Consider the following 19,005-nt stretch of genomic DNA (forward strand, 5'->3'; position numbering starts at 1 on the left):
ATTTAGATGATATCAGTCGCAGATGTAGCACATGCAAGTGAGGTAATTTGGATTGTACAGAAGTAATGTCACTATAATAAAGATCCAAGGAATCCAATTAAAACATTCATTTCGTGACGTACAATTCCTTTGACTCTTTTTCGTATTGGGATCTCTCACGTAAAACATCCATCAATTAAGTTACCTTAATGTATCCACGTAGGAATTAATAAGTTACATGTACATCAACGTAAAATCGGTCAAAATATCGTCTAGTAACACAATCAAGCCTAATTATTACATTTATTCAGTGAAAAGTTTTTAAAACTGATTAGCAAAAGTAAACATTACGTGGCATTATCGATTATAGGAATAATCGCATTGAATTTCATCTATCTATGTACACCGTCCATAAATTTACCCAACTGTATTACGATTTTTCCGGATATACAAATATAAAACAATCGAAAATAGAAGCTAAAATATTTTTATCAAAACAAAATATAAATAGTAAAATATTTCTTAATTATACAGTTTCATTATGACTAGTCACATTATCAGCTAAATCAACTGAAAAAGATTCAAGAGATGTTGGTTTCCTAGGCCAGTAAGGAAATCTCTCGAAAAATTTTTCTCTGGCTCGGCGATATTCTGCAGATGCTATTTTGTAGTGAATGTAAGTCGTGAGTTCAGTATCCCTAGTATCAAGAAATTAAAAAGCTTGCAGTCCAGATTGCACAAAATGACAGAGTAAATTAATTTAACATCCTTACTGTAATGTTCTTGGTATATTATCAGCATTAGTCGATTTAATGGCCCTCAAGAATGATTTAAAAAGTTCGTATTTGCAAATATAGCACCTTCATGTAATGTGTTCACATAATACAAGTTAGAAGATATCATTTGTGTAAGGATCTAGTTGAAATAAGTTTAAGCCGTGATGTTAACCTTGCTTTTGGAGAGGCTGCATTTTTTTTTGAAAACCCTTGTCGTCGTCCATCAACTACCACCTGCTGCTGGCACGTATCATCGCTACACCATATTATACCTAAGATGATAAGATATCATATGAATCATACTCTTATTCTATTTAAAGAAGTAAATTTCAACTACTGCAATACCTGAAGAGCATATCGAGGGTTGCAAGGAGCTTCTGTCATTACATCGTTTAATAACTTCTGCTTTACATTCCTCAAAGACACTAGAAATTTGTAATAGTAACGGCTCATTGACTTTGTATCCTTGAGGTAAATCATTAATATTCAGAATGCGATCATACACTGCTCTTTTGAGCGCTGTTTCACTATAAGGGCAACTTGCGATAATAATCGATGATAGATAAATAGGGGGGTGTATAAAGTGCGATAACAAAGCCCCCTGTAAACCAAGGACGTTCCACTTTGCAATTTTATCGCTACAGGATGTTGATAAAGTAGGGTCTCCTCGTCCTGGTTTAGTACGGACTACGCCTAATACATGATAATTTACACCAGGGAGGCAGGGATCTTGAGCTGCTCGAGGGACACATTTTGCTCCAGTACGATATATATCCATGAATTTATCAGACCATGTACGCAACTCTTTAGATAATTTGGCTTGATAATGCAAAATACCATTACCTAAGCCGGTTTCAATAAAAGAGTCATCCCTCTTACTTTCTGTATCTTCAGTGCGTAACTTCTTATTGACACTGCCGCGTTCGACATCTGGAATGCTTCTATAAATACTATTTCCTATAACAGTTCCTTCATTTTCTGTTTTATCAATTGGCCTTTTGATATTTGAGTTACATTCTAAAATATCAATAAATTCTTTATCTCCTACACTTTCTGGTCCTTTTGGAAAAATAGATGCGTCACCACCTATAAAGGATATTTACAAATACAGAAGTACGAATATAATGAACCATATAATACGAAATAAGTAAATATTTAGATGTTATCGTTTTCATTATCTTACATGGTGTATGGCTAATGAATAGGTGAAAAGTTACATTGTCTCGTAACCGGTAAAATCTTTTTTCAGAATTATAGCAAAATATGCTCTTCTTATCAGACTTGGTTAAACTCAGTTGATGGTACAGATATCTACAATAATAATATAAAACAATTTCAGCTTGATACTTAGAAATTTGTCATTATAATACAAAAACTTTATACTGAACGTCACTTTCGTATAAAAATTGTATAGCAATTCATTCTTTCACCTTAAGAATGCTCTTCGTGCAAGAACCTCCGCATGGCTGTCATTTACTCTACCACCTTAAAAAGAAAAATAATAAACCGCATCAAACTTCACAGATAAAATATTCATATACGCGTAGTCATCATTATTATATAATTGATCAAAGTAACCTCGTAAATTGATGCCTTACCATCAGCCGGTATTTGATTTCTTCCTAAGCATTTCGATCCAGTTCCCATTGCTACAACAGTCATTTCTTAATTTCATTTGACAATAATGGTAATTAGGAGTAAGAATACGAAATAAACATTATTACGATATAGATATTGTTGATTCATCGGAATATATTATTTTAAGTCTAAAAAATGAAGCTGTATTCTTCAGAAAACCTCAGTAATATCGATACCAAGGTAATAAATGTATTAATAAAAGTGATATTATACAGTAATGACTGTAGCAGTAAGAGATTAATGATGGATTGACTCTTTAACATATTTATCACGATTTCAACTCTAGTTACGATAGGTACAGCTACAGAATGTAATTTATTCATGATTACAATTTTGCATGCACGATATTTTCAACTTGTTCTATTCTCAATCTGTACCATTTTTGGCCTGCGATCCGCGAAGAGATACAGCTTCTGATTTGACAATAGCGGCCATAACAGTCCATTCTCGACCAGCTTGCGGTTTGCCTGATTTCTTAAGCTTGCATCGGTAGAAATTTAGGCATAACGAACCTAGTCTTTCAGCAAAATCAGCATCTGCTTCTGGGCTAGCTTGCCACATAACAATTTTAGCTAACTTATTTACTTTACAACACACTTTAAGATTTGAGCATTCGTTTCCTCCATATCAGGTAAAAGCATAGAGAAAGAGCAAAATAAGTCTACAATTTCTTACTTCCAAGGCTTCAGCAACAAATCCAGGTGCTAACAGTATCCATGGTTGCTCAATTGTGCATAGCCTTTAGGCACGTCCAATAACTGAAGCTAAACTTCAGCATCATACATAAACATCCTCTCAATTCTATGCAATAACTACAGTATAACCAGGGAGCGCTGTTACGAGCACAATATAGTATCATTATTGATAGAAACTAGACACTACAGTCTACTACAACCAACTATTGTCAGGGAGAGAATGATCAACATGGAGTACTTGACTATAATACGCAGGCGCAAAAGTGGAATATTTCCATGGAAATCTTCTAGCAGTCATGGCGGTTTATACTGTTTATAGTAGCCCGGTTTATCAACATTACACGGCAAGTGTTTGCTCCAAAGCTACCATATTTTTGCTATGTTGTATTATCTTAACCTTTATTCCACCGCTAATCTTAGCTTGGTATAGTCAAGGTAAGGCTAACGAAAGTATTAGCGAGAATAATTCCGAGTTAAAATTTCTAGAAAACGTAATGACGATATTTGAAATAATTTCATACACATTCTATAAAACTTCTGTAATGTCGAATAGGATACAATATAGTATAAGATGAAGCAATACAGAAGCTTTTACGTTATTATCATGTCGTATATGCTATAAAATCATGTAATATCCATAGGAGATGATCGTTCTATACTTTACCATCGTAAAGCGCACTACTTACTGTACGTTATGCGCTATTCTGACCCATCCACTATTTACTAAGCTAAAGTTGGCTTATGTGATAGTATTTTTCAGATTATAAGAATTTCACAGTTACATAAAGTTCTCTTTTTCACTGTAAGAATTACCTTAGTTACATTACTGTATAAAATCTAATAAGTTAGTTATTTACGAACTAATACACACAAAGATACAGATACGGTGGTGTACAACACTTAATATTCGCGCATTTACCGATATTTCGGAACTCTAATAACTACAACTATATAGTTTTATTGCCACTACTTTTTATATTACTATACCAGTAAAATTTGTATCAAATATCCTTTTTTACCAAAATATTTCTGATTTAGGCTATCTTATAAGGTTACAATCTATGACATATCTATGCTAATCCAATTTCTTGTAAATGTACTGCAGAGGCTGAACCATACGAGACTGTATAATTTAGTCTAGAGTAACTACAGTTAGCTGAAATTTCTGATGTATCCGTCGCATATATACAGCTATACACAATAATCTATACTTACATCGCTACTTATGTATTAAGGATTCTGGATCCGAGAAAGCACTTTCAGAGAACAGCCTGATGTACGATTTAAGCATGACATAATCATGGTCTTGCAGGGCGATACTCCTGATTCACAATTAATTTGGAGTACGTATAGAAATCTTAATTTGTTAATGGAAAGCAAGCTAAGAGTTCCGCTTGTTCAGGTAAAAGCATACCAAAATTATAAATACCTTCTATCTAAATCGCTAATTTATAAAAAGCTGCTTAAATTTTTCTGCCAATTAGACTTCAGAAACAGACAGCAATCGCGATGGCCTGTACGACTACCTCGACTTTACGATTGAAGTACCAATGACTGGAACTGACTCAGTTTACCAGCTTCAATTACTATTCACATTCGACTATAGATTATATGTAATAATACCTTACATACCGTATTACGAATTTAATGTTTTAATTCTATAGTGATTACAACATTGATTTACAATATTAATTCTATTAACAGAAATATCCAACCTTTACTATGGAATCTATGGCCTACATTCACTACTCATCCGCAGTAGCTGGGGCTGAATTTTATACTGTAGGAGATTTACGATTTCACCAAAAGTATCCTTTGCCTAGTTCTGGAATTTATTCCGTTAACAATGTAAGATGCATGATCGAAATTTACACTTACATAAGCTAACACTATCGTATCGAATTCATCGTACTTTATTACGTCTATTGCATTTAGAAGCCTGTAGTAAATAGTTCAAGTATTTATACCTCGTCATGGAAATTATCCTCAATTTTTTCGGAATATTCAACTAGAAATGGTAAGCTTACAGTAGTAAATTTTATGCACTCGTTCTTATCAAATAACATGAATTAATTATACATTTTACTAACATATCTTACAGAAACAACCAATTACATATCGCATTCTCCGGTGTGGGTCTCAGGAAAGGCACCAGAACAAGCATTTAATATAAGCGGAAGAATTTATTATCCAGAAGAGACCATAATCTTTCGACCTGGATTTTGGCAGCTCATTAAATGGGGATGGGTTCAGTACTTGTCCGTACTATTAATCTTTCTATTTATTTTTAACAAGGTTAAACGTTTCGTATTTCTCAATCAACTGATCAACGTCATACCGAAGAAATATCACGCTGAATAAATATTTCCTCTAGTTCGTACGAAAATCTTACGTATTACCCATCGATGGCAATGATAATGGAAGTTCAACATATGTAGACTTATTGAAATTTCTACTGGAATTTTGCTTATCTAGTAAATTCAAATGATATTAAAGTTGTTAGAGCATTGGTATTAAGAGAATGGTAGGGAATTTTAATAATAACCGTTGATGCTACTACGATTGATGAGTTCGTTAACTAGTTTAATTAATGTTGAAATTACAGATTACCTAAATTACTGTTCATTAGAATTTACTAACTGTTTGATTTAAATGAAAAAATTATTTTAGTTACCGGATATTCTAGATAGAACGTAGAAATTGTAAAATAAAAATTTTCAGCTGTTATTGTAATAAGATAAGAATATTCTATCCAAGTAATGCATTTACATGATATACTAATTGTTTATCTATACTAAATGACTACCAAATTTCATGTTAACATCACGACTTTTGTAAATTTTCTTCTTTTTATTTTATTATTTGTTATCACTTACATGGACTTCTAGATTTTACACGAAGTCCATGTCACTAGACATATCTGCATTCCACTATATGTATGTACAGTTTCAAGTAGAATCTGTATGAAATATTTTAGCTTTAGAGAGATAATCAGCGGTTAACAGCTGCAATGTTCGGTCTTCCATAAATCATCATAGGAAATAGCGAAATCTGTCTTGGTCTGTTATTAAATATATCGTAAATGAAGGATGGGCCCAATATTGTTACCAGTGGAATCATGCAGTATTACTTTCTTCAGTATTGCATTTATGTAATGTACTTAAACAGTTTCTTATCGGATACTAAGAACTTTTTGAGATTATGGCAAATAAATATCCATATTTCATAACAAAGTTAAGCTGATAACCTGTGATCAATTGAAAAGCTAAGAAAATTATTTACTTGAATTTAAAAGATGGTCATTAATTTATTTCCCTAATCAGTAACTAAGAAGGCCAATTTTGCATGCTTCTTCATACATCATTGCAGAACATTCCATTTTGTGCAGCCTGTCGCATTACATACTATATTACGAAAGTCTTTTTTGGAAAATGACTGTAGCCTCTATCTTCTCGGTATTAATCGATAAATATACTTAGCATATATATATACTATTTATTATTAATAGTATAAATAGAAGTAGTTTGAATTGGACTTAGTTTAACAGATTGATAAAGCAAAAAATTAACTGTACAATAAACAATGAATAGACGATTCAAATTTTCCTGCTAGGCGTCTTTAATTAAAGCAGTGGGTGGGAAAATTCTAGTCAGGTATGAATTTATCAGGAATTGTTCAGCTAAGAGAACTGCTCCTGCATGCTGTAAAGTATAAAGTACTCTTACATTCTACAGCAAGTAGGAGTAGTTTTGTGATTGGTACAGTAGTTAGTGTTTTCGGTTTCTACTAGACATATTTGTTGCCAGGAGCATGCTAAAGTTTGCGGATTTCCGAATCAACTTGCACTTATTAGAAGACCATCTATATAGGAACGAATGCTGTATCAGCAATTTGGTACTATTACACAGACTTTATTTTAGGAGGCAACCTGTATAGGAATGTATGCTGTATATGCAACTTCGTATAACATTATTAACATATGGAGTTTTATCGACGCATGATGAATTCAAGAAATGCATCTACTGTAGACTGCGGTATTAAACTCTAGCCAAGCATAGTAAATATTGGCCATTTAATAGATGCTCTTACATTAATAGTGCGATACGAGTATATACCACGGTGTAATTGCTGTATTCTCATCATTGCATGGATACTATCTACGTTTTAATATAGCGTCTCATACACAGCCCTATGGACATATGACACCATATTATGACAGCACCCGAGAGCAATTTGCTGTTGTACTAATTATTTTATGATCATTTATTTATTTTAACCAAAGTACTCTACTTATAGACGACTCAATTGCTCTACGCACAGAAAGTAGATCATCTCAGGTTATAGCGTTGGATTTAGTGATTGCAATCATCCATATCATCTCGATCTTGGCCACTCTAAAGTTTGTACGGTATCTTATACGACTAACAGATAGTCATACTTCGAAGTATTAACGTAGGCTAGGCGTTGATTACCGATTTGAGGAAAGTTAGTCAAATCTTTCAAAACCATCACAGTTTACCATATATCTATACCCAAATCTTACAAATTAAGGAGTTATTTCTCGTAGACGATCATCATACAGGTGATAACTGATCATATTATGAATGTAGGTTAGGTATTGATCACGAATTTGAGGAAAATAGATCAAATCTTTCAAGCAATCAAAGCTTATCAAATCTTACAAGTTGGCGGTTATTTCTTGTAGATTACCATCTAGGATATCAGCAATCGTGAAATAAGAAAAAGATCTTCATCCATTCATTCTCTATTACACTATTAGCACTTACTACAATACTATCGTAAGTCTCATCGAGATGATTAAAAGACTGGATCATCTGGTTCTAACGGTACGTGATGTACAAGCTACTTGTGCATTTTATACACGTTATTTACAAATGGAACTAATAACATTTAAAGGTGATCGAAAGGCTTTAAAATTTGGCCAGCAAAAAATCAACTTGCATCAATATGGAAATGAATTCGAGCCGAAAGCTCACCATCCAACTCCTGGTAGTGGCGATTTATGTTTTATTACATCCGAGCCTATCAAATTAATACAAACCCGTTTAGAAAGCAAAGGTATTCGCCTAGAAGAAGGTCCTGTTCAAAGAACTGGAGCCAATGGACCTATTTTATCCATTTATTTTCGTGATCCTGATGGAAATTTATTAGAACTTTCTAACGAACTTTGATTATTATAATATTGTTTTCATACAACTGTCGACTACCTATCTAGAATGCTCGAAACTGTAGAGTTTGCCTATGGATGTAGTACAGCATTTGTTCAAGACTGGCAACTATAGTTCCCCAAAATCTAAGCTATTCCTTGTATCCATTCAATCTATTTAAAATCGTCTTTGGCTTCGTAAAGTATCGATACAAGATTACTTAGATAACTGCAACAAATCATTTCTACAAATTCTCTATCTGGTTAGCTGCCAAACTTAACTAGCTAGTGATTACACGATAATACCGTATTCCATCTTTCATCTCTAGATTTTTTAAGACTAATGTTGTGTAACTAGCTCTATATAGAAATTATTAATTGTGTAAGCAAACAAAGCAAAACAATTTTATACTAGTATAGTATTATTATCAATCAGGCAGCCATCGCTGCATACTCGTATGCTATGTTTATAATAACGCTGTTAGTGTACTCCATAGAAATCAGTTAATTGCATGGAGAGTAAGTTGGAGCACAAAATTTAAAAACTTATATTACTAATGTAGATGTTTATAATCAAATAATAATAATGCCAACAGCAATGATGTCTTTAAACTAATTAAGCTAAAAAGATTATTGCCATGAACAAGTTATATCATGTTCCGGAGATTTTCATGCATATTTAATCGAATGTTTTTTACCTTCATTGAGACTATTGTATTATTAATTCGATAATAAGAATTAATCTGTAAAATAGGACTAGGTATAATTATTAATTTAAGTATTTCATAATAGTCATCTCTGGTAGTAGTCCTGGTACTCGTAAGGCTATCTATGAAGCAAAAAAACTCAAATTAGATCTACCTTGATCATCCATGCGAACATTAAAGTATAAATTTCTAGTTATATTTAATTATTGTAACTATTTCTCACCCATATGATGTAGATTATATTCTAATAACCTGATTACATGATTAATGTTGATGTAATATCTATATAATAATGAGATATAGAACTCGCATAGTGACAGTAAACATTCCTATTCTAACAATTCGCTAATATATACTAAATCCTTCGGGTTGCTAGTAAATGATCCTTTCTGAAATAAACTTTCCATCTTGTAGTTACAATGTTTTAAATTGCTGTATTCTTACTACAATTTTACGCCTTAACTTTTATCCTTTTTTACCATAGTAGTATCTTGCCTAGTTTTTAGTGTGATGACGTACCACATGATATCCGTCAATTATTCATCTAATCATTTATCTTTCATATATAAGCTAATTTACGCCACTATGAATATCAGCATTATCAGCTAATAAACACCTGGCTGACAGCCTATACCAATTGCTTTCTTTATCTAAGCCTGAATAGAGAACAATCCTAACGCTAACGGTCTTAAATCCTTGATCATGATATAATTGTTATTGTGACTGTCGTCAATGGCATCGGAATAAATAGTCGAAATTTGCATACGAGCTTGCAATCATGAAATGCTTGCGATGTAACATATCAAAGTATAACAATCATCCATGATCAGCAACTATTATTAAAGCATAACACGTAAAGAGTAATATTATTCGATTCTGGCGGTAGTTATCAATTCATTACCATCAAAGGATATTAATATGTAAACTATTTAGAAAAATTTATCAAATTATAATAAATAAAAATATTTGGTATTGTAAGTAGTTGCTGGTGTTTAGACTACTTCTTATGCCTTAATAAAAATTAATGACTACCGATATCCTAATCCTAGACTATTGGCAAAAAAGTAGCTAAGCCAGGGCAATCCGTAGTGAAGTCAGAAAATCTCTGACAGTAATATGTACGGGTATCAATATAAATAATCTTTCGAATAACAATATTCTTTTTGTACTGAAAGAGATTGGGCTTAAACTTTGGCTATACCAAGATACCTGGTAGTGAAATCAAACGTGCTTCTTACATATTTCTACTATGTTGATTACCCGGTGCTGCAAAATCCTAATAACAAAAGTTATCTACTTTGCATATACTATGGCGGACCAGACGAAAATGGCCAAAGATCTGCCTTGTCAAGACAGCAATCAGCATAGCATGATTTAACGCATACACAATCCCAAAATAATCATACTACGATAGGTAGCTTTCATGCAACTAGAGTTTTTACAAGGTATCTCCGTTTGTATCCAAAAGGTGCTAATCTCTTATTATGGCATACTAAATTAAGGAAATTAATTAAGTTTTTGTGAAAAAATAACATGATTGAAGGGTTACATGATCCCTAAAATAATCACGGGACAATATTCAACTTTCTCACTCTTAAAGTTTGGCAAGATATCTTCCATTTGATCCCATGAAAGCGTCCATCTTTACATTTGATAAATTAAATTAATTTAACTATTGTGAAAAAGCATAACTTGATACTTATATGATCTCCAAAATAATCATACCAGAATTCTTAACTTTTACGCTATGAAGAGTCTTACAAGGTACCTTACATTTGGGTCGGTAAAAAAAGTGTTTATCTTTTTAATAAATATCGCATTAAATTAATTTGGCTTTTGTAAAATAAAAATATTTGCACTTTGGAAGCAACAATATCCGACATATTTGTTTCTTTAAACTATGAATGAAAAAAACATTTTTTTATTAGTTTAAGTAACTTAGTATAGAATTTTTTAACTTTTCGCTAAGCAAAATATTTAAATCCTATTTTTTGGCTCTATGAACTTTATACAGTATTTTTTTTTTACTGTTTATGTCTTAACTTGAATATTCTAAGGCTATTGTGACTTTGAAAACATGCAGTAACAAATTCAGGTAATGTTTTTCTATACTGGAAGTCCTCAATTAGCTTTGTTCTGAGACGCTATAATAACTTTAAATCGAGCTTTTGACATTGTTCATGTGTTAAATGGATCTTTTTAATTATTTGACTTCCATTTATAATCCGGATGAATTATCATTAGCAGCTACCGGTTATTAAAGTAACTATTAAGTAATTGTTTATAACTCACTTTGCTTGAGCATATAACTGTTTAAATAAATCAAAAGTTGACCTTTCTAATATATGGTCAACTTACAAAAAGGAAGTTTTAACAGGACTCATGCAGTAACACTCAGATGTAAATATTCAATTTTGAAGCATTTTATCATCAACTTGATTAACGACTCAAAGAAGAAGGTAAATTCATAGCTATCGTAGAATAAGGCTTTTTGGCTATAGAAATTGTCCATTTTTAAATTAATTTCTTACGTCATATTCCCAACTTTGATTTGTTAATGCCTTCCTAACAGTATAGCGATTGCTTCCTTTTTTACATGAACTATTTAACTTTAACCTATTAAAGAAACATAACTAATACCAGTTTTGAATAAGTAAGTAATCTACTAAAGTAAAGGACTATCTGACGATATACTTTGACTCTTCTTCATTTATTTCAAAGATACATTTAAAAATTCAAACGTCAGCAACGGTCATCATTTCATTTGCTACATGATAAGCGAGTCCATTTTAATCAACGCAAATACTTTAATTCTTACTGCTATCAAGACTGATAACACAAACGATAATCAAAATATGTAATAAAATATAAAAAGATCTTTTATGAAGTAAAACAACAAATGATGCAGTAAAAAATACAAAGTAGTAAGTTATTAATCAGAATATAGACTCACTTTTACCTATATTATCAATACTGATTATACAAACGATAATCTAAATATGGAGCATAATGTGGTAAAAAAATATCCTCAATGAAGCGAAACAACAAATGACTGAATTACATAAATGTGTAGTACCGCAACAAATTATTAATCAAAATGGAGATTTGATTTTCTATTTTCATCACCAATACTGATCATGCAAACGATAACTAATATCTAGTTTAAATACTTTATGAAAGAGATCTCATATAAAGTAAAATAACGAATGATAGAGTTAAAATAAATAAATATATGATAGTAACTTGCTAGTCAAAGTGGATACTCGATTTTCAACACTATACTACAGCTGATCACACAAATGATAGTAAAACAACTAGTTAAAATATTGTATTAAGTGTTAGTGGAAAAATATAACTAACAAAATCAAAATAAATGCGTAGAATTAACTTGTAAGCTAAAATAGAGTCCTTAATGACTATTCAATGTCTTTCCCACTCATTCAACCGTTACTATAATTATCTACAGGAGAAAATGCAATGTTTCCAAGTTTAAATGTTCTAATTTAATTTCAATTTTGCCTCTCAAATAACCATTTGCATCCTTCAATTTTTTTAATAATTAAATTTGTCTGTTTCATCTAATTCTCTTGTCTTTGAAAAATGGTTTATTATGAATAGTATAAAATCATACTGAACTTGATCACTTTATAGGTGCTAAATCTAGCCTACGATGTACCTATCGTATAGTATGAATTAAGTAGAGAATGCGATATAAAACTGAGGGCAAATCTGTCACAATCTAGTAATCTCGAACAAAGTATTACTTTTCCTTTTACGTAGTTTAACGATCATTACCAAAATTGAGGGAAAACTTGTCTCACTTTAGTAAATAATCGTGAACCCAATGCTATTCTTCCTTCTACTTACTACAATAATGATCAATGAGTACTCGATTGGTTAATACGGATTAAGTATAGAACGAGGCACAAGTGGAGCTTGAAAGCTTCCTCTAGCGAGTAATCAGAAATTAACTGTTACCTCTTTCTCTATTTATTCATATTTATTTCTACAATGATCAAGAAGTACTAAATTGTTCAATATAGATAAAGTACAGCATGCAATATTAATGGAGGATAAATCTGCTTCAAGTTAATTTTACTTTTATATTTTTACAGCAATAATGATTAATGAGTACTAGATTGCTTAATATAGATAAAGCATAGAACGAAGCATAAACGAATCGTGAACTAACTGTTACTTTTTCCTCTACGTATTCCAACAATGATCAAGAAGTAATAGGTCGTTCAACATCGATAAAGTAGAGTGTGCAGCATTAATGAAGTGTAAATCCGCCACAAGCTAGTAAATATTTATGAATCAAGTGTTATCGTTCCCTTCAACTTTTAATTAGATTGTTTATTATAAATCAGGCGGAGCATATGACCTAAAGCAGAGCGGAAATCTGCTTCAAGCTAGTAAATTATTGTGAATTCAATATTACTTTATCTTCCACTTATGATTATGAATGAGTACAAGGTCATTCAATATAAATTAGGCCGCAGAAGGTATAAAAATAGAGTGTAAATCTGCCTCAGACTAGTAAATAATTATGAATCAAATATTATTTTTCTTCTACTTTTTGCATTAATTATCAATGGGTACTAAAGCATTATTGTTATAATAATCTTTTTATACCCTTTTGTTTTTCAAATGAATTTAACTAAAATTGATCCTTGACTTCATGTTAATATGATTTAGAATCTGTTTATCACGAATGAAAAAATCTACCCTAATTCAGTAGAAAATAATAATCAAAGCTAGAGAGGAAGAAAGGTTTCAGTTAATTTCTTCTATTTATTTGTTTACTTTAAATTGGCCTATTTTGATGCATGACTAGTTGAAATGCACATCATTAATTAACAGTTTAAATATATCCAGATAGCAAGACTATGGCATTCCCAAAGATGCACTATGCCATTACAAAGACTATATCGACGATACCATTAAATATATCACGGTCAAATTAATCATAAAACATCAATTGGATTAACAAGGACAATATGAGTAGAATCGAAAATAATCTAGCCATTGATATCATTAGAGTTCGATATATTCTTGTCATTCCTGGTTTGTGAAGATATTCACAATTACTCTGATATGGAAAATATATCTTCCTTTATTATATTAATTTAACAACATGAATTCAAGCATGAATGTGTTATCATTTTCTGAGCGTTGTTTATTTCACTCAATGATTGGATTGGTTACGTGTTATGAATTTAATTCGAGCTAATTTCATAGGATAGACGCATATTAGCAGTAAACCTTCAATTAAAGATCTTAGGAGAAAATTTTCAAATAGTCGTAGAGTAGGCAAATTCCATCCCAATACCTTAGCAACACAAACAACAATTGGCTATTAGAATGGAGAGATTATTAAAGTTATGATAGAGATATTTTCTTCCTATTTGGTAGCTTTTTGACTAAAGTCACTGTAAAAATTAAAAAGAAAACTAGTCTCGATAAATTAGCTAGATCAAGCTCAAGCTATTACTGAATTCTATCCTAAATTATATTATCCATCAATTGGTTTAGGTTCGTATTTTCATAGTTAAGACTTTTCTATTTTTGTACTCGCAACCATTTACTATTCTGATTTGATTATTATATAATGAGCAGATAGATCCTATAGCTAGCCTAGATTTCCATCCTAAATCCCACAATTGTTACAAAAAATTTATTTAAAACCGAATTTCATCATCATGTAATCATGTACTTGGCTCTATAGAAATATTGCGCTAATAAAAGTGTGTACAAGAATTATTTTTAATTACTGCTGTCTCATATTTGCCTTGCCGCCTATTACGGTAATATTATCGACAGTCGGCATTGATCAAGTTTTTTTCATGCCAATGATGATCTAATAGACTGTATTTTAGCAATGTCATAATTATGGATAAGAATATAGGCGGAAATGACAGCAAGCATTATTCCCCAAATTGTCAAGAAGATAATTAGTTCTAAATGTGAATATTGTCACATCAATTTAATTCTACCCACTTGCAAGCAAGCAAAAATTGATAGTATCTTTTCATTGCTGAAATCAAGTTATCCTCACCTATCATCTTTTTACTCATTTTATTGAGCATTAAACTGAGTACAATAGCTTTTGAAATGATTGAATTTGATTTGAAATATTAATTTAGCTCTGACGTCATCGATGAAAAAGAACGAAAATAAAATTCCTGAAGAAATCATGTCAAAATGTAACAGCTTTTTGAATTACTGACACATTTTTACAGTTTATGGCATTGATTCTTTCATAAAATTACTGAGAAATGGAGTTAAACATATACCATTATTACGATAAACTTTGTACACTTTTAAACTACTATGATATGGATTTAACTTATTCTCATACATGGATATCAAATCTCAGCCAAATATAATGTACTATTATTATAATTTTATAAAGGTGAATATTGAGCGAGCTATTATAGGAAAGGATAAATTAATTTTTTCTTTATTCTATTAGTTGAGATATATTAATTTGTAATGTCAAAAAGAAAATTTGAGTAGATGTTATAATGTTAAAGAATCTAAAAAATAAGGCACAATATTTATTAATTTACCATTCTCTATCTTACCAATGTATGATTAGATGATATTTTTTCAAGACATGGGCTATATTCTCAATTGTGTCAGTAATATTTTTGTTCAGTTTTGATTCTTTCTAGGTGAGTCAATTTTTATTTTCTATCAGAATATCATACGTATAATCTGTTCATTTAAGACTCGTCTAAAAGATTGATATAAATCACTGTTAACATAGTCATAATTACGATATCCAAAATGATTTTATAATATAATCTTAATTGAAATATTATCTGATAAATATAACCGCGTGGAAGATACTGACATAAAGAAGTACAAAAAGGCTTTTAATAATCTTATAGAAAGTACTTCTTGATCATACTGATTAAGGGCTAAATTATTCTTGAGCTTCACCCCTTTTGATGATAGGAATAGTGTTATAGAAAGTATTTTTGACCATATTGATGATGACTAAATCTATAATTTTTATGGGTTTTTTATAACACTAATACTTCCTCCTATGAAAAGGATTCCTTAACCTTACTGATTATGACCTAGTGATCTGCATGTATATGTTTTATGCGCTTTTCATGACATTAACAGTATTATAAAAAGTATTCCTTGACCATACTGATTATGATTGAATGATTCGTAAGTTTTACGCACTTTTGATGATATCGATAGTTCTAAAGAACGTATTTCTTGACTATCCTGATTATAATTAGATCATACGGAAATTTTATGCATTTTTAATGGCACTAATCCTGTTATAAAAAGTATTTCACGATTATGCGGATTATGACTAAACGATTTGTATCTTTAATACAATTTTGATGGCTCTGCTAAAGCTGTAAAAAGTACCTCTTGATCATATCGATTATAACTAAATAATTTGGAGCTTTGTGGACCTTCGATGATACGAATAATGTTCTAAATAGTATTCTATGATCATGCTGACTATAAGTAAATGACCTAAAAGTTTTACGCGTTTTTGGCGATACTAATAGAGTTATAAAAAGCATTCTTAATTATGCTCATGATGAGTTCACAATTTGGAAGCTTTGTGCACCTTTGACACTAATAATATTAAAAAAGTATTTCTTGATTGTGCAGACTATAGCTAAATGGCCTAAAAATTTTATGCACTTTTTGATGATTCTAATAGTATTATAAAAAAAATTTCTTGATCATACTGATGATGAGTTCATAATTTGGAAGCTTTGTGCGACTTTAACGACACTAATAATGTTATAAATAATACTTCTTAACTATGTAGATTATAATTAAATGACTTAAATTTTTTATTCGCTTTTGACGTACTAGAAGTATTACAAAAAGTATTTCATGATTATGCCGATAAAACTAAATAATTTGCATCTTTGCATGCTATAAAAAGTATTTCTTGATCATATAAAATAGAACAAAATAACCTCAAAGTTTTATGCGCTTTTGGTGATCCTAAGAGTAATATAAAAAGTATTTCGTAATTATATCAAATACGACTAAATGATTTGCATCTTTCATATGTTTTTGATGACATTATCAATGCTTTTAAAAGCACTTTTCTTGACCATAGTGATTATGACTAAATAATTTGGAAGCTTTTTGTGCCTTTGATGATATGAATAATGTTTAATTAGTATTTCTTGACTTCAATGACTATGACGAAGTGACCCGTAAATTTTATGCGCTTTCGATAACACCAGTACTATATAAAACCTTTCCTTGATCATGCCGTTGGTGAATTTATAATTCGAAGCTTTATGCACTATTGGTGACACTAATAATTTTATAGATAATATTTCTTGATTACGTTGACTACGACGAAATGACTCATAAGTTTTATTTGCTTTTGTTGACACTAATCGTGTTCTAAAAAGTATTTCTTGGTCACGTTAATCATAACTAAATCATGAAATCTGTAAGTATAATCTAATGAGCTTATTAAATCATTATTGCCAAAATATAAGAAAGTGATATTTGCAGGTATATTTACCACTTATTCGATTTTAATTTACATTTAGAAATACTAAATTATTGGAGTTCGAGTTTGATTTTATTTATTCCTTAATAATTATAACATTTAATGAGAGCTTAGCAATCCTTATTACGGTATACGCACATAAAAGCAAATAGATTTTATGCTTCCTCTATCGTTTCATTGACTCATGTCTGATGAACAATAAATGAGTAAATCACGGACAAAGGTATTGCACTAGCTAGAAGATACATTAAATCAAAGTTCATTCTAGTTGATACATCTTTTCCAAGTTCGAGTTAAAAGAATATGTCACAATGACGGTGATGGACAACAATAATCCTGATAAATAGGGCTGCAGATTTTTGAAGATTTCTTGATGAAGTTATCAATGATTAATTTTAGCAGTAGAAAAGAAAACAAACAGAATGAAATAGTTTTCATTAATATCGATGATAAGGTGACGGTAGAATTTCAATTTAGCTTAAACATTGTACATTACTAGAGCTATAAGCTAGATATTACACCATCCATTTGAATAAAAAATAGTTTCTTGAACATCGATGACAATATAACAATAGAAATTCAACTTTGCTTGAAGATTGTACATTATTAGAGTTATAAGTTTCAATATTATATGATTTATTTAATGAAATGGTTTTCATTAATATGGATGGCGGTATGATGATAGAATTTCAATTTGGCTTGAAGATTGTGTATACATTATTAGAGCTATAAGGTCGATATTATACCATCCATTTCTATGAAATAATTTCCATTATTGTGGATGACAACATGACGGTAGAAATTCAATTTAGTTTGAAGATTGAAGATTGTACATCACCAAGAGCTATAAACTCGATATTATCCCATCATTTAATGAAATAGCTTTATTAACATAGATGACAACATGAAGGTAGAATTTCAATTAAGCTGGAAGACTGCTCATTGTTAGAACTATTAATTCGATATGACACCATGCATTTAATAAAATATTTCCATTAATATGGATGATAAACATAACGATAGAATTTCGATATAGGCTAAAGATTGCACATTATTAGAGCTATTAGTTCGATGTTACAATATCCATTTAATTAAACGGTTTTCATTAATATGAATAACGACATGAAGGTAGAATTGGAAGCTTGTACATTATAAACATCAGAGCTTTAAGTTTGATATTATACCATGAATTTGATGAAATAGTTTTTATTAATATATATGACATTAGCTTGAAGATTGTATATTATTTAGAGTTATAAATTCGATGTTATAACATCCATTTAATGAAATAATTCTTATTGATATGGATGACAACATGATGTTATTTTTTCAATTTAGCTTGAAGATTGTACATTATTAAAGGCTATAAACTCGATATTACATCATTCCTTTATTTTGAAAAGATTTGGATTCAATCCTATTTATTAATAACCGCACTAAACATATTTCTGATCATTTTACTGATTTGTAAGTTGATCCATTATTCATGAAAATATTTTATAGTCTATTTTTTCTACATTTTTGA

The 19,005-nt window shown here is 30.6% G+C and overlaps 3 protein-coding genes across 3 annotated transcripts; 2 read left to right on the forward strand and 1 right to left on the reverse strand.

Moving 5' to 3' along the window:
- Positions 1-505: 505 nt before the first annotated feature.
- TRIADDRAFT_55696 (uncharacterized protein) lies at positions 506-2,954 on the reverse strand (the record flags this gene model as incomplete). Its single annotated transcript, XM_002112015.1, has 8 exons — positions 506-677; positions 753-839; positions 928-1,027; positions 1,101-1,841; positions 1,939-2,066; positions 2,186-2,240; positions 2,354-2,419; positions 2,771-2,954. The coding sequence occupies 8 exons, from the start codon at positions 2,952-2,954 to the stop codon at positions 506-508; spliced, it is 1,533 nt and encodes a 510-aa protein (XP_002112051.1).
- A 430-nt stretch (positions 2,955-3,384) lies between these two features.
- Positions 3,385-5,449, forward strand: TRIADDRAFT_24324 (uncharacterized protein; the record flags this gene model as incomplete). Its single annotated transcript, XM_002111518.1, has 6 exons — positions 3,385-3,523; positions 4,324-4,490; positions 4,573-4,701; positions 4,793-4,936; positions 5,024-5,105; positions 5,190-5,449. 6 exons carry the CDS (start codon positions 3,385-3,387, stop codon positions 5,447-5,449), a joined length of 921 nt encoding a protein of 306 aa, XP_002111554.1.
- Positions 5,450-7,902: 2,453 nt separating this feature from the next.
- TRIADDRAFT_24240 (uncharacterized protein) lies at positions 7,903-8,280 on the forward strand (the record flags this gene model as incomplete). The annotated part of the gene is made up of 1 exon (XM_002111519.1): positions 7,903-8,280. One exon carries the CDS (start codon positions 7,903-7,905, stop codon positions 8,278-8,280), a length of 378 nt encoding a protein of 125 aa, XP_002111555.1.
- Positions 8,281-19,005: the final 10,725 nt, after the last annotated feature.

This window comes from Trichoplax adhaerens, genomic scaffold, assembly GCF_000150275.1.
Source record: "Trichoplax adhaerens TRIADscaffold_4 genomic scaffold, whole genome shotgun sequence".
In the NCBI taxonomy this organism is placed as follows: Eukaryota; Metazoa; Placozoa; class Uniplacotomia; order Trichoplacea; family Trichoplacidae; genus Trichoplax; species Trichoplax adhaerens.